General features: G+C 57.1%; 6 protein-coding genes across 6 annotated transcripts; 5 read left to right on the top strand and 1 right to left on the bottom strand.

Moving 5' to 3' along the window:
• The first annotated feature begins 3,705 nt into the window (after positions 1 to 3,705).
• On the top strand, positions 3,706 to 4,455 carry B0H64DRAFT_192035 (uncharacterized protein). The gene is made up of 2 exons (XM_062799096.1): positions 3,706 to 4,047; positions 4,108 to 4,455. Exons 1-2 carry the CDS (start codon positions 3,757 to 3,759, stop codon positions 4,330 to 4,332), a joined length of 516 nt encoding a protein of 171 aa, XP_062658174.1. The 5' UTR covers positions 3,706 to 3,756; the 3' UTR covers positions 4,333 to 4,455.
• A 397-nt stretch (positions 4,456 to 4,852) lies between these two features.
• B0H64DRAFT_443716 (argininosuccinate lyase) lies at positions 4,853 to 6,527 on the top strand (the record flags this gene model as incomplete). The annotated part of the gene is made up of 5 exons (XM_062806734.1): positions 4,853 to 4,913; positions 4,972 to 5,189; positions 5,240 to 5,433; positions 5,503 to 5,986; positions 6,081 to 6,527. The coding sequence occupies 5 exons, from the start codon at positions 4,853 to 4,855 to the stop codon at positions 6,525 to 6,527; spliced, it is 1,404 nt and encodes a 467-aa protein (XP_062658173.1).
• Positions 6,528 to 8,195: 1,668 nt separating this feature from the next.
• Positions 8,196 to 9,121, top strand: B0H64DRAFT_191954 (uncharacterized protein). Its single transcript, XM_062799094.1, has one exon. It carries the CDS (start codon positions 8,350 to 8,352, stop codon positions 9,025 to 9,027), a length of 678 nt encoding a protein of 225 aa, XP_062658172.1. The 5' UTR covers positions 8,196 to 8,349; the 3' UTR covers positions 9,028 to 9,121.
• Positions 9,122 to 9,565: 444 nt separating this feature from the next.
• Positions 9,566 to 12,718, top strand: B0H64DRAFT_191964 (aspartic peptidase domain-containing protein). The gene is made up of 4 exons (XM_062799095.1): positions 9,566 to 9,838; positions 9,908 to 10,035; positions 10,093 to 10,452; positions 10,512 to 12,718. Exons 1-4 carry the CDS (start codon positions 9,696 to 9,698, stop codon positions 12,626 to 12,628), a joined length of 2,748 nt encoding a protein of 915 aa, XP_062658171.1. The 5' UTR covers positions 9,566 to 9,695; the 3' UTR covers positions 12,629 to 12,718.
• A 1,081-nt stretch (positions 12,719 to 13,799) lies between these two features.
• Positions 13,800 to 16,802, bottom strand: B0H64DRAFT_191903 (uncharacterized protein). The gene is made up of 4 exons (XM_062799093.1): positions 16,201 to 16,802; positions 15,951 to 16,129; positions 15,728 to 15,826; positions 13,800 to 15,578 (listed from the first exon to the last, which is right to left on the bottom strand). Exons 1-4 carry the CDS (start codon positions 16,378 to 16,380, stop codon positions 13,805 to 13,807), a joined length of 2,232 nt encoding a protein of 743 aa, XP_062658170.1. The 5' UTR covers positions 16,381 to 16,802; the 3' UTR covers positions 13,800 to 13,804.
• Positions 16,803 to 18,514: 1,712 nt separating this feature from the next.
• B0H64DRAFT_191870 (uncharacterized protein) lies at positions 18,515 to 20,540 on the top strand. The gene is made up of 4 exons (XM_062799092.1): positions 18,515 to 19,089; positions 19,365 to 19,659; positions 19,725 to 19,955; positions 20,011 to 20,540. Exons 1-4 carry the CDS (start codon positions 18,863 to 18,865, stop codon positions 20,332 to 20,334), a joined length of 1,077 nt encoding a protein of 358 aa, XP_062658169.1. The 5' UTR covers positions 18,515 to 18,862; the 3' UTR covers positions 20,335 to 20,540.
• The last annotated feature ends 92 nt before the right edge of the window (positions 20,541 to 20,632 follow it).

Here is a 20,632-nt window from a genome sequence, read left to right as displayed (position 1 = left end):
AGGGGGACCACTCCCCCGAGACCAGAAAGAAGACTCCATTACGCCACCGCCACCACACACACCCATCAAACTCCACGGTAACCAAACCAAGGGCAAAAAGAGACAAACGGATGGACGCATGGACGCATGGGCGGACAGATAGGTAGCATGGCCGAACGAATCAAACCAAGACCCCCAGCCCGAGCGCAACGCCCACACCCCAACCCACCCCAACCAGCCACGGCCGCACGGCGCCAACCCCATCCTCCTCGCCATCCCCACCCCCATCGACAGACCCCGTAGGCGTGGCACCCGAACCACCAGGCCCGGCACCCGGCGTGATCACGGTGGTGGGACCGAAGGGAAACCGCAGGCTGAGGGTACCGACGGCGACGCCGTCGGGCATGACGGTGACGTTCTCGCCGCCGGCGACGGTGGTGGTGGTGCCCGTGCCCGGGCCGACCGTGTAGGAGACGCCCTTAATCACCACCACCGACGCGCCCACCTTGGTGATGGTCGCGCCCCCCACCAGCGCGTACTGCGTGTCCTGCGGCGAGGATGCGTGTTCCCCGCCGAGGGTCACGGCGCCGCCGTGCGCGGTGATGCCGCCCCGCCCGAGGGTCAGCACGTCGTCGTCGACGGTGACGGTCGTGGAGTCGTCCGCCCCCCCGGTCATGGCGTACGTGAGGGTCGTGCCGTGGATGACGAGCACCGAGCTGCCGATCGCGGTGATCAGGTCGCCGCCCGCGACGACGACCTCGGTGGGCGACGGCAGCGTGGGTAGGGGGAGCGTCTGGGAGCCGCCGGCGATGGTGCTCGGGCCGACGGTGAAGGTCTTGCCGGAGACGACGGCGGTGGTGGGGGTGGGGCCGAGGGTGAAGGAGGAGCCGCCGATGATGGCGACGGTGGAGGAGACGACGACTGGGACGCCTTCGATGTCGGTGCTTGTTGGCTCGGGGAGATAGATGCCGCCCGTGGCAGAGGGACGGTCGACGGTTGCGCCGCCGCCGACGACGCGGGTTGGGTCGATGGTGAAGGTTTGGCCTGCGATGATCAGCACTTGCGTCGGCTGGGCCGGGTTGTCGCGGATCGTGTTGCCGTTGATGACGACGGCCGTGGGCTGCACCGCAACGGTGATCGGGGTAGGGGTCGGGCGGTGGGCCGAGTCGGAGACGGCTTGAGGGTCGCCTGGTGAGTTGTAGCCGGGCGACGGGTTGTCGTGCGGGTCCGGCGCCTGCGTGGGATTAACGTGGTTGTCTCGTGTTTTGGCATCCTGGCTGACGCCGTAGTCGGGCCTGTCGATGGTCGAGAAGACAACGGCGGGGTTCTTATCCGTCGTGAGGAAAACGACTTGGGGGGTGACGCTGGTCTGTATACCATACCCGTAGCTCTCTGTCGTCGTTGTCACCTGGCATGTCAAGTACTGGGTCCCCACGCCAGTCGACGCGCAGACCGAGATGGTCAGCTTCGGCGGCGATATGGGGACGACACAGGACGAGGTCGATTGGGGGACCGAAATAGGGGGGTACGGCTGCGAGTAATCCTCTGGGTTGCCGTACCAGGTAATGGTGGATGTGTGGATGACCGACCAGCTCGTTGGGACCCCGGTCAGCTCGGAAGGCCGGCAGTAGCTGACTGCCCCCGAGGGGATGTAGGTAAATGTCTGATTCCCGGGCCGTGCCGAAGTCGCAAATGTTGTGGCGCCGGATTCCTGGGGGCCGTAACCCAGATCTATAGTTTCCGTTGTCCTGTGGGTGATGGAAACCGAACTTGCTCGGGATGGCGGTTCACCTGGAGGACCGCCGCGCGGCGGCCCCGTTGGCCTGGATTGACCAGAGTCCGTAACCTGGGTAGGCGTCGTTACCGGGCCGTAAGTATACCCAGCGCCGTCCGACTGCGGCGGCCTCCCACCCCGCGTCGGCGGTACCTTGGTTAGCGGGGGCCGTGTTTCTTCCGGTGGCGGCCCCCTGTTCGACTCCCCGCCGGGCTCGACTGAACTCCTCGTCGGCTCGGCGGAGCGGACGGGGGCACGCGTATCTGTTGTCAAGCTGCCGCCCGCGCCGATGGCCCCTGGGTCGACATAATCGCTCCGCGTTGACGTCGCGAGGCGCTGGTCCGCTTCCACCGTCGCCTCAGCCCTGCCCGAGCTGATGGCCTGGGGCCTTAGCCCCAACGAAGTTCCCCCCTCTTCCGCAGTGCTCCCGACCGGCTCTTCCGAGGCCGTGGCAACGATGCTTACCGTCGTCGACGGCCATGATGAGGACTCCGCGTCCGTTGGACTCGACGAGCTGGAACTGGCGGCGCCTTGAACTGAATCAACGGTCCCATCCCGGCGTTGAAATTGATCTGCTACTGACGGTTAGCTCCTCCTTATGAAATCTTCATCGAATCCTCCTCTCTTGGTGGATGCTGACCTCCGAGGACGGTGTCGAAACCAAGACCGGAGATCACTGCGATCGAGAGCAGCACTCTTCTACCCCCGACCATGCTGTGCTGGCTCGGGGGAACCTTTTTTGGTGCTTGCGATGGACTGCTGTGGCAGAATCAAGGTCCTGATACGGCCCTTTTCCACCTCGTCCAAGCATTTGAGCCGCGCTGAGCCCGGGATGTGATCACCGAAGATTCCTCACCATCTCGCCCAATGGTGGCATCATGAGACTTCGCTGGGGGAATGCGGGAAAGGCAGGAAGAAATGCTGGTGTCGGCAGGACGACCTTGGCAAGGATGTCGGGAATTGGACGGGGGATCCCGTCGAAGATCTTTCTTGTCCAGGCCGAGACAACAAGACAGGCAGCGGGCTGCGAGTCACCGCACATCAGAATAAGAATTACTGCGCAAATCCCCTCGCAAACACCCCGTACGCGAGAATGGGCAGCGTTTACAGGGCAATTTGCGTGCTGTGTTGAGCCTAAATAAAGTGCTGTGGGACGGTTTCATTTACCGTGTATGTATTCGTACCACAGTTACGTAGGTATGTATGGAGTGTACGGAGTCGGGAGTGTACAAGTACGTGGGATGCCAGCCACGAGGTCAGCGGCGCCTGGAACCGAGAGGGCGAGAGAGAGAGAGGGATCCGGGGATGAAGGAAGCGCGTTGCCAAGGGGCCGATGAATGAACAAGGGGTCTGGATGAGGATCTCTCATGCGCAGGGATATCCCTGCCAAGCCCAGTCTCTCCAAGGGGACGGGACTTGCGAGAATCCCTCGATTTGCCCGCGACTGGGCCGGCATGACACGCCAGCTGCCGGCTGGTTGGCAAGGGGGGGGGGGGGGGGGGGGGCACTAGGGGCCAAAAAGCGGAAACTAGACAGGCATCGGACCGTGGCCCACGCCCGAGTGGCCGCTCTTGTTCCGTCGACGAGCGGAGACTTGCCAACTGCTGCTAACTAGAACTCGACTTCAAAGCTTCTCGAAGAGGTTGTTGGATTCACGAGCGCCGAGAACGCACGGGAACTTTTGGGGCTGGCGGCGTGGTTTCCCATGCGAGCACTGGAAGCGGATGCGCGCCCAGGTCGCCGACTCGTTTATCAGAAGGTCAGCCTCTGGTTCGGTGTAACGGAAGGGTTGATGGAAGACTGCCGAGAACCAGTGATGAAAAGGAGTCAAGTCTTCCGTTGTCTTCCGCTGACTCGGACCCGGTGTGTCTTGGCGACCCTCGTTACAATTGTCTCTGTTCAGCCATTCTGAGCTCACTTTCGCTCGATCATTCCCAGTTTTGATCCCTCGTGTTTGTCTCAAGTCAATTGACCGCGTCTGACGACAGTCCTTGATTTTCGACATGCTCCCTCCATGCTTACTGTGGATGCCAGGACACAGGCACCAAACCCACCCTCCTTCACGCCCCTTCTCCTCAGCGTACCAATCGCTTCTTCGAGTGCCACCACTGATCGTCGCGATGGCGCTCGCCTGGGCAACTTGTGGGGATCATAGCGGGGGCGCCATGGCCCCCCCAGTGGCCCCTCGGCAATTGGTGACCTGGCGGAAGGGGAAGCTGGAGCTGCCGGCCAGCGGACAGGTGCAAATCGAAGTCGCATCCCGATCTGCCCATCGCAGGTGTGGGTTGGAATTGGTGGCGTCAGCCAGCCAGGCCTGCGTGTTCCGGACTGAGTGACTGACTGTTATGAACCAGGGTTCAAAAGCGAAAAGCAACACGGAAACGTCAACGGCTCGCCGAGTGCAGACTCCAGAAAGTCATTCCTGGGTCCAAGGGGGTTGGGCGTCCATTGCGCTGGAACACTATGCACCCACTGCACTGTTCCTTGACCGAGCACCTTTTCAGGCCCACAGCCAGCCAGCAAGTCATTGCTGGCATCGTGTTTCGCAAGACAGCTGGGGACAACAGTCCAAGTCATGAGTGTCTCGGCTGCACAACACCGCTCCCGGGCCAATGACGGGACAGAGGAAGCGAGCAGGGGCAGAGGGAGGTCGTCTGCTTGCTTGGCTCTCGGGTCTTTCAACGGCCGATTACGAAGTACACGAGGGATCGAACCCGTCACTATTTGTTTGAAACAGGAAGACGTCTGGCGCCAATGTTCGCCACCTTGAAGATCTCTTGCGACGTGCTTCCTGTCAGTTAGTCGTCAAGTCGGAAGACATGCGGGCATGCTTTCACCAAACCAACGTACTTGGTACTTGGGAGTCCCGTCGTGTGGACTTTGTACGAAGTCACACCCAGGGCTTCCCCCTCGGCCACGTCGGCGGGGTCCGTACGTGACACGTGACACCGGTGTCGGCCCCACAAACCCCCGCAACCAACTTTAATTCCTCAACATATTTCGCGATCTTGATTACTCACGCCCTTGATCTCAGATATGGTTGCGCGCCATATGCTCCATTGGCAACGAACGTAACGAATGCCACACATCTAGTTCAACATGGCTGAGAAAAAGGCGGACGCCCCGGCAGCTGGCATGCTCTGGGGGGGCAGGTTCACAGGTTCGAATGTCTCGGGAAACAAGCTTCGGATGCAGTATACTGAACTCGCGGTGCGCAGGTGCGATTGATCCTCTCATGCACAAGTACAATGCCTCCATCCGGTACGACAAGGCTCTTTACAAAGAAGATATCCTTGGGTCGATTGCTTTTGCCAGGGCCAACTCGAAGGCTGGTATCATCAGCGAAGAAGAATTCCAGGCGATTGAGCATGGGTTGCTCCAGTTGATGGAAGAATGGAAGCAGGGAACTTTCGCTATCATGTCGAATGACGAGGATGTGAGAGGCCACTCAATGCTACTCCTCTCGAGGCTAACACAAGGGACCAGATTCATACGGCAAACGAACGTCGCTTAGGAGAGGTCATCGGCAAGGACATCGCGGGTAAGCTGCACACAGGTCGCAGCCGCAACGAGCAAGTCGTCTGTGATATGCGCATGTGGTTACGCGATCGGATCCGCGAAATCGACAGCCAACTCGTCGCATTCCTCAAGGTCATTGTCACACGTGCCGAGTCTGAAATGTAAGCCTAGCAGCAGCCCCCCCCCCCCCCCCTGGCCGAAAGCAGCCCCCTGCTGACTGACAACCTCAGCGACTACATCATGCCTGGATACACCCATCTCCAGCGTGCCCAGCCAGTTCGGTTTTCTCAATGGATGATGTCACATGCCGCTGCGTTCAAGCAAGATCTCGAGCGGTTGCGCCAAGTTTTCGAAAGGGTCAATCTAAGTCCACTTGGTTGTGGCGCTTTGGCCGGCAATCCATTTGGAATCGATCGAAATATGATAGCTGAGGAGCTTGGGTTTAGCGGAATAACCTTGAACTCCATGAATACTTCGGCCGACCGCGATTTCCTAATCGACTTCCTGGTCTGGAACTCCATTTTCACCAACCACATCAGCAGGTGGGCTGAGGACCTCATCATATATTCGACATCTGAGTTCAGTTTCGTGCGGCTGGCCGACGCCTATTCTACGGGTAGCTCTTTAATGCCCAATAAATTCAACGCCGACTCGTTAGAGCTTCTGCGCGGCAAGTCAGGGCGTGCTTTCGGTCAAATGGCTGGGTTAATGATGGTGAGTCCTCTTATCAACACCTCAGCCAGTTGCCTTGGCTTTGAGGGTAACTAGGTGCGTATCGAGAGTAGCTACTAACTATTCACTTGGAAAGACTGTCAAAGGCTTGCCATCTTGCTACAATAAAGATCTCCAGGAAGGGTGGGAGCCTATGCTGGATTCGGTTCAGACCGTGTCAGATAGTCTAGGCATCGCCAATGGGGTCATTGCTACATTGAAGGTGCGGCCAGAGCGGATGGAGGCTGCTCTGGACAAAACGATGCTAGCCACCGATGTCGCAGAGTGGTTGGTGAGAAAGGGATGTCCGTTCAGAGATGCTCACCACATCTCTGGACGCGTCGTTGCACTGTCGGAAAAGCTGGAAGTTCCGATGGACAAGCTGACCCTTGAGCAACTGCAAGCCATTGATTCTCGGTTCACAGCAGACATTGCCGAGGCATTCGAATACGAAACGAGTGTCGAGGCGAAATCGTCTCAAGGCGGTACCAGTCGATCAAGCGTGCTGGAGCAGATTCAGGTGCTCAGGGCTATGTTAGATTAGAACCCCTGCGACAAAATTGATCTGATAGCACGACCCAACTCTTCATCCGAGCAAAGAGCGTCAATCTTCTTGAATCCTTGGCAGTGTCTCAGATGATCGTCCTCGCATCCCCGAGGAAAGTATGTGTGGCATATTTAACAATGCCGTTCCGGACAGTCATGAGGTTCGTTGCGGTACTGGAGTCTCGCCTTGACCGTCAGGTTCCCGGCTTCGTGCGTAGGTTATCACGTGACGGAACACGGTGCAAGCTTAGCCAGTCAGGAAGCGGAAGCATCGACAGCGGCACACACATTACGAAAGCGAGACACCCGACGGCGGTCTTCGAGAAGCAGGTTGGTCAGCCCCAAACAGGACGGTTTGTCCAGTCGGGTAAGGTGCTGATTTGACCTAACTATTGCGATCCGTGAAGCCAGCTGTAACATACAAACTTGTCTGTCTGTACATACATACATACATGACTTGTCGAGACCACCGTTTTCCCAGTTGCTGACGGCTGCGACCAGATGCTGGGCCGGGAGAGAAGCAAGCCCCTCAGAGATGCGGTGGCGGGCTGTTCTGCGTGAACGGAACCGGGGAGCTAAATACGGTGAGTGCTTGATTGGTGTGTCGGCAAAATGGTTGGCGTTGATTTTAGCCAGAGTGCCGTCACCCTCTCAGTGGTGAAATATATTACTCTGCCGTGTCCGGTGCATCCTTTATGCCTGTTCAGGACATCCCTCTTCTGATTCTCGCCGCTTGGATTGCCGCCTGCTTGGGACGAAGGATGGCTTCACCGCGGCCGATATTTGGCCAATATATCTGCACCGCCCATCGTTGATGGTGACCCGGCGGCCATCACAGTGTCCTGGAGAAATTCTTCATCATTCCGCCATTGGTGCGGGAGCAAACAGGATGAGTGCTCTCCCAGCCTCTTGGCTAGTATTTAGACCACGAATGAAGCGCGCAAGCGGTGCCGACAAGTCTTGGTGGCTCAAGACGACAATGAGCGATCGTCATAACGCGGCGAGAAGCGCAACAAGAATGCTCAGATCCCGTCTTTGCTGGCCGGTGGCCAAGAAGTTCCCCTCTTGGTTTCACCACCACCGAGACCATCTCCCCGGCATTTGCGGTACCAAGCGGACGGCATGCCACTTCCAAGCGAGGTTCCCCGCAATATCACTCTCCTGTGGGACTTCGGTCAGTGATGCCAATCAGGCTCAGGGCCATCGATGCGGAGCGCACAAGCAGCGGCCGGCCACGACATAATGAAATGTCAGGACCCTGAAAGTCGGTAACGCTGTATGTACTGCGAATGTTGTTTTCAACGCTTCCCAGGCCCTTGGTTGCCCGTTGGCGAGGATTCACCATGACCTGATTCTGTTTTTTAAAACCACCGACGAGAGGACTCCAGTGCCCTCTCCGGGCATTATTCGGGGCCGGTGGGCGGGTTGGCCGATGGTGGGCTGGCCTTCCTGGGGTTCCCTCGCGGCAGGGTGGAGGCACGGACTGGACTGGACGACGAGTTTGCGCGTCATCAGACGAACCCTGGGGGTCTTGATCGCAACGCCTCAACTCTATCGGACATTTCGTGTGGGTTCTCAGCCAGTCTCAATCCGCGGAAAGCCAACGCCGCAAGCCTAGTGTCGGGAATCTGTCAGCCACCGGAGCTAGCCGCATCGATACGCCACGTGCGGTGGATGGTCGTCAATGTGGTGTTCGTGTGTTCCCCAGCAGGATCCAGACTGGTCCGTAGGTTGTGCTGGAAGAGTGCATTGTGCGAAAGGTCCTGTGTAGCGCTGGGATGCAGACTGGTCCTGCGTCCGGGGTGTTGTGCTTCCAGTGAATGGCGTCGCGTTCGCGCATCCAGGTTTGGGTTCAATTTGCCTGGCAATCTACAGACGGCTCTCCCAGGGCAAAGTGCCGAGAAGGGGCGGGACTTCGGAGGGAGGACGGCGCGCGTCCAGGATGTTACCTCCCGCGCACTGCGGGGAGTGTGAGGTTCCTGGCCTGTTTTGCGTTTGTGGCGGACGGAGAGAACAAGACTCGCCGGCGGAGAGGGGCTCGAGGGGGGGGATGGGCCGCCGACCCAAGCATTTCAGTGGCTTTCCGCTTTTCTGGGCATCTGTTTAGCCAGCAACCCCAGCCCCTGTCATGGATAGCCGGTGTTGGAGGGTGGCTCGCCCTGGCCCTCCTGGCCCCTCCCTTGCTTCTTCTTCCAGGTTGCTTTGGGGGGAACCTGGAAGGTGGTGGGGGGGGTTTAATGGAGGAAGAGCAACAGCGAGACAGCGCCTGCCCTCACTGCCCGCTTTCCAGGGGTTTTCGGTCTTGGGCAGTGGAGACGGTGCCCAGTGCTTATCGAAAAAGGGAAGCTCGACCAAGTCGAAACTTGCAGGTTCCGTGTCCCCCTGGCTCCTGCCGCAAAACCGTCAGTTTGCCGGCCTCGTGCCTGGTGCCTCGATCTTGCCCGCCCTGGTCTGACAAAATTTCCAATCCCGCCGTTAACGGCAAGTTCCTGAATTGAATCTTATCGCATGGGGGAATGAGGTCGGGATTAATTGAGCCTGCCAGGACTCAATCAACGGTGTTCGACACCTGGCCCCCCTTCGCTCCCGCAGCCTGGCCCAGTCCACGGGTCCTCTTGCTGCTACTCACGCCGATCTTTCCTGCTTGAGCGGCAACCCCCAGAATTCTCTGGGAAGGCGAGACATCTCATCCAATCTCATCCCAATCCATCCCAAAGGGTTCCGTTTTGATTTCCCGACTGGTATTTTCCGCCGTTGCATTCTTCGTCCCACGAGACGCTGCACCCGCATGCCCGGTCCCTCTCTCGCACCCATCCATCCCTTCCCATCCTTCCATTCGAGTCCTATCTTTCGCGTGCTGGAAAGGAAGAAGGACGTCGTCGTCTGGTCGATCTTCAGCTCCCATTACACACACTACCCGGTACTCCTGCGAGACGGCATGGAGTGAGAGAGCGCTGTGCTCGATCCGCGCACTCCGACCTCCCCCGTCTTATTCACCGTACCGGCCTCTCTCCCCGTGACTCTCGGCGTGCCGGCTGCCAGTTCCCACTACCGCACGCTCCGCAGCCCATGGCACACCGACGCGGCCTCACAAGCGTCCTAGGACCCCTCCTCTGGTGACAGAACGCCGTTGACTGCGCGCAGTCCGGGCCCGGGTGCTGCAATCATGCGGTTACCCTACCTCGGGGCCGCTGTCGTTCGTGACGTTCTGCTGCTGCTCCTCGCCGTGTCGCAATTGGGGGCTGCCGCCGCCCACGAGCCCGATCCACCAACTCCGAGTCCGCTTTGGATCCCACCATCCGGCGAGTGGTGCGTCGTCCTACTCCTTGTGTGCCCTGCTCACTTTATGCCGTGCGCATCCGCTGACTAGCCCGGCAGGTATGGCATCGACGGGACCTGGTCTAACTTCGCTTTCTTCATTGGCTCCCCCGCCCAGGTTGTGTATCTCAGCGTCGCTACAGCGCTGTCGGAGATATGGGTGGTCTCCACGGGCGGCTGCGTTCCAGGTGAGTGCGATGCTCTCGAAGAATACAATTGACAGTTGTGTTGACCAAGAACCAAAGTTCAACTCTGCATCGACGCTCGTGGTGGCGTCTTCGACATCTCGCAATCCGACACATGGCGTCCGCTGGGGGGTTGGCAGTTGGGCATGAACTATACAGGCATGGGAGGGAACGGGAACTACGGGTTGGAGACGCTCGCTTTTTTTAACAGGGTGACGCGCTTCACGACGGCCGTCGACGGTGCCCTGGTGGCGGCCATCAACGACACCGACTACTACCAGGGATACATTGGCGTCGGCGTGACCCAGGGCAGATTTGGGTCCAACCTCACCAATCCTTTCATTTCGCAGTTAGCGCAAACCTACGGAACTATTCCGAGTCATGGCTACGGATATACGGCGGGCGCCTACTACCGCACCGGTAAGTCGCGCTCACATATGGCCAACTCCACGGTTTGAGTTCACTGACGATGGGACCAGATGAATCAAACGGTGGGACAGTGGCATCCCTCACACTTGGGGGGTATGATACCCTAAGGTTTGAAAAGCACGATACCAAATTTACACTTGACCCAGTTACACGGCTTCCCGTTGTGCGGCTCCGCGGGATAACAGCCACGGTACCCACGCTCGAGCAGGCTCCCACCAAGAATTGGACGTCGACGGAACGTTCGTTTGTTAAAATGGACGATGCTATCATCGCTACCATTGACTCGTCGACACCGTACCTGTGGCTCCCTACCGAGGTGTGCGAGCGGTTCGCCAAGGCGTTGAACCTGAAATGGAGGGAGGATCTTGGCCTCTACGTCTTCTCCGACGGCGTCCAGTATACGAATTACCAGACCAGCACGTCGCTATCATTCACCTTCTCCCTCTCTAGCTACCAGAATGCCGACAACTTCGGGCAACCTTTCAACACTCCTGGCGTTGTCAACATCACCCTCCCATCCGCCGCCTTTGCGCAACTTCTACGTTACCCTTTCAAAAACATTATCCAGTGGGGTGATTCGAGCGTACCATATTTCCCCCTCAAACGGTCGACCAAGAGCGTGAACGACAACCGGTACATCATCGGACGCGCGTTTCTGCAGGAGGCATACATCATCACCTCGTACGACCGAGGAACCTACTCACTCCACCAGGCTCTGTTTCCCAAGAACGCGACGGAAAACTACTTGCTTGAGGAGATTACCAGGCCGACGGATAGCGCCTATCCCAAATATGAGAGCGAGCCCACTCCCGACCAAGGGTTGTCTACTGGCCAGACTGTCGGGATTGTGCTGGGTGCGTTCATCGTTGGCAGCATTGCGGCGTTGCTGGTGTGGTTCTGTCTACGCAAACGGAAAGACAAGCAGAAGGACGTCTCGGGGCAGGAAGACGAGAACAAGGACGGCCCTCAAATGATGGAGGAGGAAGAGGAGGAGGAACCTACGAGCCCCGTCAAAAGGATGTTTACAAAGATCATACGAAAGAAGCGATCACGGAAACCGGTAGTCCACGAAACGGATGGCCAAAGCACGCAGCCAGTCGAGGTTGGTGCTGACGCACAGCATCAGGTGTTCGAGATGCCGGTGCCCCCCGAGCCCGTCGAGCTAGATAGTCACGACGTGGGAGACGAGGACACTGAATTTGGCGCCGACAGCGCCCGAGCGTTGAGCCAATACGAGATCACAAGGCGGAAACTGGACCGTCAGCTACAGGGACCAGTGCCGACCTACACACCAACTGCCACATTCCCGAACGGACCGGGACCTGAAAAGTCAATGCAAGGTTCAAGCCCCGTGGCCCATTACAGACCGATCGAGGATCCCTCACCAGCATCGTCACCGACTTACGCAAACAGTAATTCACTCCCAGGCACTCTTCCCTCCCCGATGACGCCCCACGGCGACTGGACAAACCGCGCGTTCGATCTCCCATCGCCAATGACAGTTGCGCCCCCAGCACACCTCCTACACGCGCCTTTGACTGGTTCAGATGCGGCCTACTCGCCCGTCTCCCCTCACTCTCCGCATTCACCACACACATACGCTCCATCGTCCATCACCCGCGCAGAGTCCAATGACTCGCCCACCTCTGCGACCGGATCCATGCAGCTACCATCCCCGACATTTCAGCGAACTCCCATCGACCCGTCACGAGTGGTGTGCCTGGGTCCCTTGCCAGAAAACGTTCAGCTCCCACGCCCTCAACAATCAATACCGCGAATAGTCACCTCGGTCCATCCCCCGGCAGACACACGCACCGAGGCCGGCCCAGCCTATTTACGCCCCCAGGATCTACCGCTTCCGCAGCCATTAGGGCACCATCGCTCTCATACGCAAGGTTCGACCGACACGCTGGGGAGCAACTTCACTGTCGAAGAAGAGACCCGCTTCCGGACGGACGAGGGCGTATCACCAATACAGCCGAGCATAGCGCAGGAGCACGAATACCAGGGCCAAGACCATGACCGCGACCGCGACCAGGACCAGGACGTACCCCGTACCCCGTGCAGCATGGAACGCATCGATGGGGGTTCGGAGCTCATCCATGTGCCGCAGGTCGCCGAGAAGCGGTACAGCTGGGAGGAGGACCGGGGCGGCAGTCTCAGCTGAGCAGGCTCCTGGGCCACTGCCCGAGGCTGCTCCTGCCTAGCGTCGACGTTCCCTATGTTGGGTGGCATCATGCATCGTATATATGCTATGCGACCTTGGCTTTGGCTTCGCCTATTTTGGGATATCGCGTTATATACCACTACCATGGCTGGCAACTTTCCTTTCTAGTCTTTGGATACAATGGGAGCGAGGAGTTCTGGAGTTTTTTACTTGGCCAGCGCAAAATGGAAAGGCCGGGTTGGGCGGAATGTATGCGATGGTGTGATTGTTTTTTTCATCGCTTTTTTTGGTTGGCGGCGTTGGATCTTCCGAGATAATTTTTGGGGATGGCGTAAGAGAGGAGTGGGGAGCATCCCGATGGTCAGAGGTTGCCGTTCTACGTGAGATTACGGAAAGGAAGGCACTGGGGGTTTCAAAGGATACTAGGATAGTATCATTGGTATCATTGCAGTCTGCCTGCTCTGACTCGGGACTTGAGCCTAGAGAAGAGATAGCAACAGTAGAACAACAGACACAGTTGTCTAAACGTACGGACTGCTACCTGTGAACGCGGTTTCTACTTGACTCGTACGATAGCCCATAATGAAATCGTGTACTCGTTTGCTTATACTTCTCGCTGATATCATGTCTCACCTCTCGCAAATAATTGTTATTATTGTTATTCTAGTCTACGTAACCGATTGAAAAGGGTCTATGTAACTAGCAGGTAGGTGGCCGCTCCCTTCCATATTTATTCCCCGCCAACCTCACCACCTAGTTAGTCTAGATGTATTTCACTCTCGCCAGATCCTCATATTTTAACCCTGCGAACATCTCATGAGGCCTGGTGATCGACGCAGGGCTCTAGGTGGCAAACACACAAGACGTAGCATGCTGTTTACCACGCGGCTATGCCGGATATCAAGAACAGAGACACATTGCCAAGGGCATCTCAACTCCCATACGATACTGTACCGTTCGGTGTGCGGACTAAAGCGGAGAAGATCTTGATGGTCATACCTCCTATCTGACTATGACCGCCACCCACTGTAACCTGTATGTGACTCCCTATCTATCCCACTCCATGTCTTGAACGCAAAACACAACAACACCGAACTCCACCCCCCGGGCGCAAAACCCAAAGAAAGAAAGCCGTGGCAAGCCAGCTCCATCCGCACCCCCCCCCCCCCCCCCCCTTTACCACGTTTCCTGCCACATGCTGACATTCCCCGGGTTGGACAGCCACTTCTCGGCCGCCTCCTTGTCCTCGCACATCTTGCTGAGGACCAGCACGTCCAGCAAGGCGTTGCGCACCGAGATGGGCATGCGCCCGTTGCTGCCGCAGATCAGCACGTACGGATGCCTGCGCATCAGGGCGGCGACGTCGTCGGCGTGCGCCCGGATCAGGTGCTGCACGTAGTTCTTGTGGGCGTCATACTGGACAGGGTAGACAGTCTCTAGCGCGGCGGCGAGAGGGTCGGTCGGCGCCGGGGTGGTGGTGCTGGTGACGGTGGTCTCGGGTTCGGGTTTGATGTTGTCGCGCGAGAAGGCCGGCAAGACCCTGAGGTTGGGATACGAGCTCCATTCGTGGCCGAAGTGGAAGTCGGCGGAACGGTTGCGAGCGCCGAAGAAGAGCATCGTGTCGCCGGCGACACCATAGCAGTCGCGCTCCTGGATGACAGCGCGGATTGGAGCGATGCCGGTGCCGGTGGCGATAGCGATCAGAGGCCGTCTTGCTTCTACATCGTTCCGTACGAGGTGGGAGCTTGATGGTTTCAGTTGGAGTGCCAACCGGGTGCCGGCATTGAGGTGTTTGAGGTAGCGAGAGCAGAGACCCTGACGCGGCCTGCGGATAATGGTCTTGTATTCGACTAGAGCGACCAAGATCTCGATTTTAACGTGGCAGCTCTGGTCGACTTCATTAAAGCCCAGACCTCCGTTGCAGACGCTGAATTCACGGCCACGGATGACTGGAAACATATCGAGAACCCTGCTATATGGTATCTTCACGCCCGTGAAGTCTCGCAGCAGTTCCAGGATAGTCCGGCGAGGACGACACGTATAATCGTAGAACTCCTGCTCGTTCCCGGGCTCGACGAGCTCCGCGATCCGTTCTTGCTCCCTTTCATCCTCGGTGAAATGGAGTAATTCCCTAATGAAGGTTCGCTTGGGAACAGCGGTGATGTCCAAGTTGTGGGTCAAGAGGTGCCGCAGGGTGGTAACACGATCCTTCGCATGCAGTCCACGAGGAACGCCTTTGAGCTGGAGAGGAGCGTCCGCCTCTGCTTCCCATCCCATCTGGAGAATTAACTCGTCGACATCTTCCGGATAGTTCTTGGGCCAGATGACGAGAGTGAGACTACCGCTTGAGCTCATGATGTCGGGAAACGTTTTGCTGCCTATGTCAAGGTCGAAGACAAGGTGACGCACATCTTGCCAGTGATCGACCGGTGTGGCTCGAGCATGGTGCAACAGCCTGCCTACACAGGTATTCGGGATGGGGAGCAAGTCTTCCGGCGGGCATTCCGGTATATGGGCAGGCTGTCGCTCGAGGAGATACTTCTCCGGGTGGTCCTTGAGTTGATTGCCCTTATCCATCGTGCCGAAATCTCGTGGCGAATCTTTCTCAAAGAGCCCATCTCGGCGGACGAAGTCGGCTGGGAAGGTGGGATTCAGCCGCAACCAGTCCTCCCGCGCCTTTTCCGGGCTTGTCTGGGGGTTGTCGACGTGAGAGCGATCAGCGCTTTGGGTCTTCGAAGCGAGGAACAGGCGCTCATCTTCGGTCAGCGACGCTCCACCCACGCTGCCACGAAAATGACCTGTGCCGTCCATGATCGAGAGCAGCTGTACGGGATATTTAGGCGGGAGTTGGGCGTTGTCTGGGATGGGGCTCAGGGAGTCTGGGAGGGGATAGTCGGCGAGCAACGTCTTCTTAAACTCCTCGTACCATGGGAGATAGATGCTGTCAATGCTGGTGGGGAGCAAAATGTGTTAGTGTTTAGGTTGTGCGTGTTCAGAGAGAGAACCAAACGAATGATGGAATCCCTTGAGACATGGTTGGAAGTAAAAGGAATAGAGAATGACGTGGATTAAGGCCCGTTTGCGTGGATAGGTGCTTACCCGTTATCGTGCCGCTCGTCTCCTTCCCCGGGCCTGAAGAATTCTGTTGCGCCAAGTTGCAGGAGCCTCGCTCGCAGCTTCCTCGCAGCCCAGTTAAATCTGCGTCAGAGAATCCGTCAGTAACTTGAACGGTACTTAAAATAAACACTGTCTTGAAACCTTATATCAGGACATCAAGGGCGGTAGTGTATCGATTTGTCACGCAGCAGTAGGGAGTGCATACTTCGGATATGAGCTATCCCCCAGCCCGAATATGGCAAACCGTAGCGACCGGAGGCAGTTGGTGTTGTTGAGTTTCTCGCGCCTGAGGTTTTTCCAAAATTTGAGTGTGTTTTTTGGCATATCACCTTGCCCAGTTGTTGACGTGACAAAGACGACGAGCGAGGAGCGAACTATGTCTGCCTATCCGTGGTGTTGTTAGGCCAACGCTTATCGCAGAGAAGAAAGTGCATAACGTTTGAGGGGCAACGCACCAGTTTGAAGCTGTCCATCTCATCCACCGTGGTCTGGAAATGCAACCGTTCGGTAGTCTTGCCTAGCTCACCCGCAATGTCCTCGGCCAGTCCAGTCTCGCTCCCATACAACACGGCCATGCTCCTGCCCTCAACCGCGGCGGGTTGCACCACCCGACCAAATCCACCAACATCGCCCATGTTCTTTTTATACTGTGAAGTCCACGGGCAACTCTAGATAATCCCCAGCCTCCGGTCACTCACCCGGGCACACTTTCCTCTGCTGATTAGAACTTGGGTGCCACTGGACTTCTACCGCATGAGGCCGAAGGTCGCTGGGAGTCAAGAACTACACTGTGGTTTATATTCCAGAAGGCCCCGATCAACCCGGCTTGGTGTAGCGCGAATCGGCACACACAAGAATGGCTGGTTTAGTCACCCTCAAAAAGTAGAATCGTAATTAGGGCTGTGTGGCAATGTTGGAAACAGAGCCTGCTAGATCTCTGTTTGTTCATGGGCGACCGAGGTGAACGCCAAATCGCCGATGTATCTCCGCCGGTCATTCGCTAGCTGAGTCCGATTACCAAGACGAGCCGCTCTGAGTGTGTCATTGGTAGCCTAGAAACGTTTTGAGGGACGAACAAACGCGGTTCTGTTCCTTATCAGATCGGTTGTGGGGCATCAAACCCGAAACCGGCTGCCAGCTTTTGCAGGACCTCTCAGTCACCGACATCGGGTTGAAAATGGGCGGAGGTTCTGTCGCTCCTCAACATCCACCTACACAGTAGATACCTCAACCATAAACGCCTTGCCAGGATCTACCTACCAAAGGATGAAATTACCGACGACCATTCAGAAGCCATGACGCAAGAATTTGTTTTTGCGAGTCGGGCCCACTGCCTGGACGGCTGGGATGTGAGGATGAGCGGATACCCCGCCTGTCACATGCTCCGCCAGCGATGCGGGTTTCGCTTTGGAGTGGCCAACTGCGGCGACTCAACGGGAGGCATGATTTCAACGACAACTCTCAGAGAGGTCAGATGATATGCTGTGTTTCGGGTCTTCACACCAATACTCGTTGTCAGTGAACATGTTTGTAGTTAGCGCATGCTTTGTGACCTTTGCGTTTGCATGGGGATGTCGAAGAGCCCAGATTGCCACCTCTCTCTCTAAGATCGCATCTCTACTGTCCTGTGTACTGTGTATGTCATTACAAGACTCGCTCGAGCTCTAGCCAGCCGCAGGTGGCAATATCTCTGGACAACAGAGCCACCTCATGAAAGGCGATAGGCAGTTCTAGAAAAATGTCCGGGGTACCCCACCGCAAGAATCGGGTTGCAGCAGCTGCCTGTCGAGTTTCGTCGGAACAGACAAATCACGCGCAGGTTGAATGAGGAGATTTAGTGGCCATTTTGATATTTACAGTTTCATTAACAGTGCAAGATCACGCAGGCGTCACCACCAACCTGACGACCACGCCAGCACTCTGTCAAAGTCACCTGGATCCGCCAAGTTGGGTTTGTTGTCAATGCCCCTCAGCTCCCGGACCCATTCAACAGGGGTTTGCCTCCAAGCATGCCACTAGCCCCGGATCCAGGCCTGGACTCTGATGTCGTGGCTGTCTCAGACCTCCCTGTCTGTCTAAACATACTTGTATGTAATAAGGTTCTGAGGATGTGGAAGACCGTTTGATCGCTTCGCAGCCTGATCGGGCATTGGTGGTTTCGCTTCCCGCTGCTCTTTCCCGAGCCACCGAATATCTGGTCTTTCCGTTTGCTAGCCGTGGCTGCAGCGACTGCCTGGTAGTACTGGTAATCAAAAGGAAAAAGTAACGATGGAAGCCTGCCTATTCCGGCAATCGAGAAATTGTCCTCACCGTAGCAACCCTCGGCCACACCACAAGCCCAAATCGAGAAATCTCGATTTAAGAGCCCGACCTTTTTCTCTTTTCGCAAACATACTACTTCTACAGATAATCTATCTCTAATATTCTGCAGGGAACGGGATTGTTGCGTCAACTTTAACAGAAGCACGCAAACTCTTTGGCTATCTCACGCATTGACCATTGACCACGCACCATTCGCCTCGCACTTTAACCACTCGAGCGCGACCCCAAAGGCACCTCGACATTGCCTAGAAATTCGGAGTTGACTCACATTTGCGAGGTAAGTGCGGAGAACACACGGGAAACATCATCTGGAAGCCCTCAATTTTCGAAGCTTTCTGTTGTTCAAGTTGCAGAAGCGCAGACTGAGCGAGCTGTTCGGTGAACAACCCTGCATTGCCCTTGCCCCACTCACCCCGGTGTGAACCAGGCCAGGGTAGGTACGTACCCTGGCCTGCCGCCACGCCTTCCCTCTCGCTTAATTCCCCGAAGGCCTGGCAAAAATATTTGTTTCTGGCTGTGCCGCTTCACCTCTTTTTCCCCTTCTTCCTTTCCACGTCAAATCATCAAGGATCGATTAAAAGCTCCCTCAACTTCGACCAAACCCCCGTCAACCTTTCTAGGGCACGTAGCTACCCTTTCTGACTCCCCCTCAGCCCCAGAGTTCAATCACACTCGTCCGCTCACCTCGGCTCCTCGTTTTTTACTTGGCGCCTTCACTCACGCACGACGAGTCAACATCGCCTCCTGTCAACCGACACCCGACTCCATCAAATCAACTATCAATTATCAGTCACCATGTCTACCGTCGTGGAGAAAGTCACCGACGCTGCCTCCGCTGCCGTCGGGGATTTGACAAACACTCTGGCCAATACCTCTATTGCCGGCAAGGGCGCCGAAGACAACTCGGCCAACAACGACGCTGTCCTTGCTAGCGCTGCCGAAGGTCGCCGCCTGTACATCGGAAACCTGGCTTATGCGACAACGGAGGGGGAGTTGAAGGACTTCTTCAAGGGCTACCTTGTGTAAGTTATGATCTTTCATTTTCCCTTTGGCCATGCGTCGACACTTGCACACCGCCGGTTGTCCCAGAGCACCCGCCACACCACCTTTTGACCATGACCTCTCTCCTCACCCAAGATGGTTAATGACCGCTCACCGTGTTGTGCCTCTATCGCCTACATCGGTGTCGATCGGTGGCCAGCCAGTGTTTTGACACCTCGACGTGATCAGCACTGCTTTATGACTGTTCTTCGTTTTCCTTGTACCATCGCTAACCGTGCATCGATTCTTGCCACAGCGAGTCTGTTTCAATCCCGAAGAACCCTCGCACCGACCGCCCTGTCGGTTACGCCTTCGTCGACTTGTCGACTCCCAGCGAGGCCGAGCGCGCCATCGCTGAGCTTTCGGGCAAGGAGATTCTGGAGCGTAAGGTCTCCGTTCAGCTCGCTCGGAAGCCCGAGACCAGCGAGAAGGCGGAGGGTGCCAACGTCGAGGGTGGTGCCGAAGGCACTCGCCGTCGCCACTCTACCCGTGGTCGTGGCCGGGCTGGCCGCGGCCGTGGTGGACGTGCCCGCGGTGGCCGTGGCAGCGGTGTAAGTAGTTCCCTGTGTCGCCAGGTTGTTGAGGACGCGAATGCAGACGACTGACATGATGATAGGATGAGAAGAAGGAGGAGGGTGCCGCTGAGGCCGACGATGTGGCCGCTGCAGCGGAGCCCGAGGCCCTCAAGGACGTCACTAACGAAGCCACTGGCGAAAAGGAGGGCAAGTCCGGCAAGGCCCAGGCTCGTCCCCGGGAGCGTCGGGAGCGCGGCCCCCCGGCCGACGGTATCCCGTCCAAGACCAAGGTCATGGTTGCTAACCTCCCGTATGACCTGACCGAGGAGAAGGTCAGTGTCCCCAACCCCTGTTGATCGGTGATAGCAATTACTGACGCCCTCGTAGCTCAAGGAGCTATTCGATGCCTACCAACCGCTATCCGCCAAGATCGCCCTGCGCCCGATTCCCCGGTTCATGATCAAGAAGCTCCAGGCTCGCGGTGAGCCCCGCAAGGGCCGTGGCTTCGGCTTCGTCACCCTGGCGTCGGAGGAGCTGCAGCAGCAGGCCGTCGCGGAGATGAACGGCAAGGAGATCGAGGGCCGCGAGATCGCTGTCAAGGTTGCCATCGACAGCCCGGACAAGACGGATGATGATTTCAAGACGACCGAGGCGGAGGACACGAACGGCGCCGAGCAGGTTGAGGCTGCCCCTGTTGTGGCCGCTGCCTAGATGATGATGCTCCACTCTTGATGAGCTCACTGCATACATCAATGGAGATGCGAATGCACGCGCTTTTTCTATTCGGCAATCTCCCGTTCGTCTGTATTACTTTTAGGCGCGTGCATCTTCTTAACGACCGGAAATGGGTGGATGAATATTTTTTCCTTTTTTTTGCCAATGGCTAGACGGGATATTTCACGAAAGCGAGATCGGGGGCGGGATACTTCTGGCGTCCTGGAATTTGCGCAGGCTTCTAAAAAGGGGTACTGCGGGTAGAGTTCAGGGACACGTTATCCATTAACTATCT

Source organism: Chaetomium fimeti (assembly GCF_033439085.1).
Source record: "Chaetomium fimeti strain CBS 168.71 chromosome Unknown B0H64scaffold_5, whole genome shotgun sequence".
Lineage (NCBI taxonomy): Eukaryota > Fungi > Ascomycota > Sordariomycetes > Sordariales > Chaetomiaceae > Chaetomium > Chaetomium fimeti.
The sequence above is the reverse complement of the archived record's forward strand: the minus strand, read 5'-3'. Positions and strand labels throughout refer to the sequence as shown.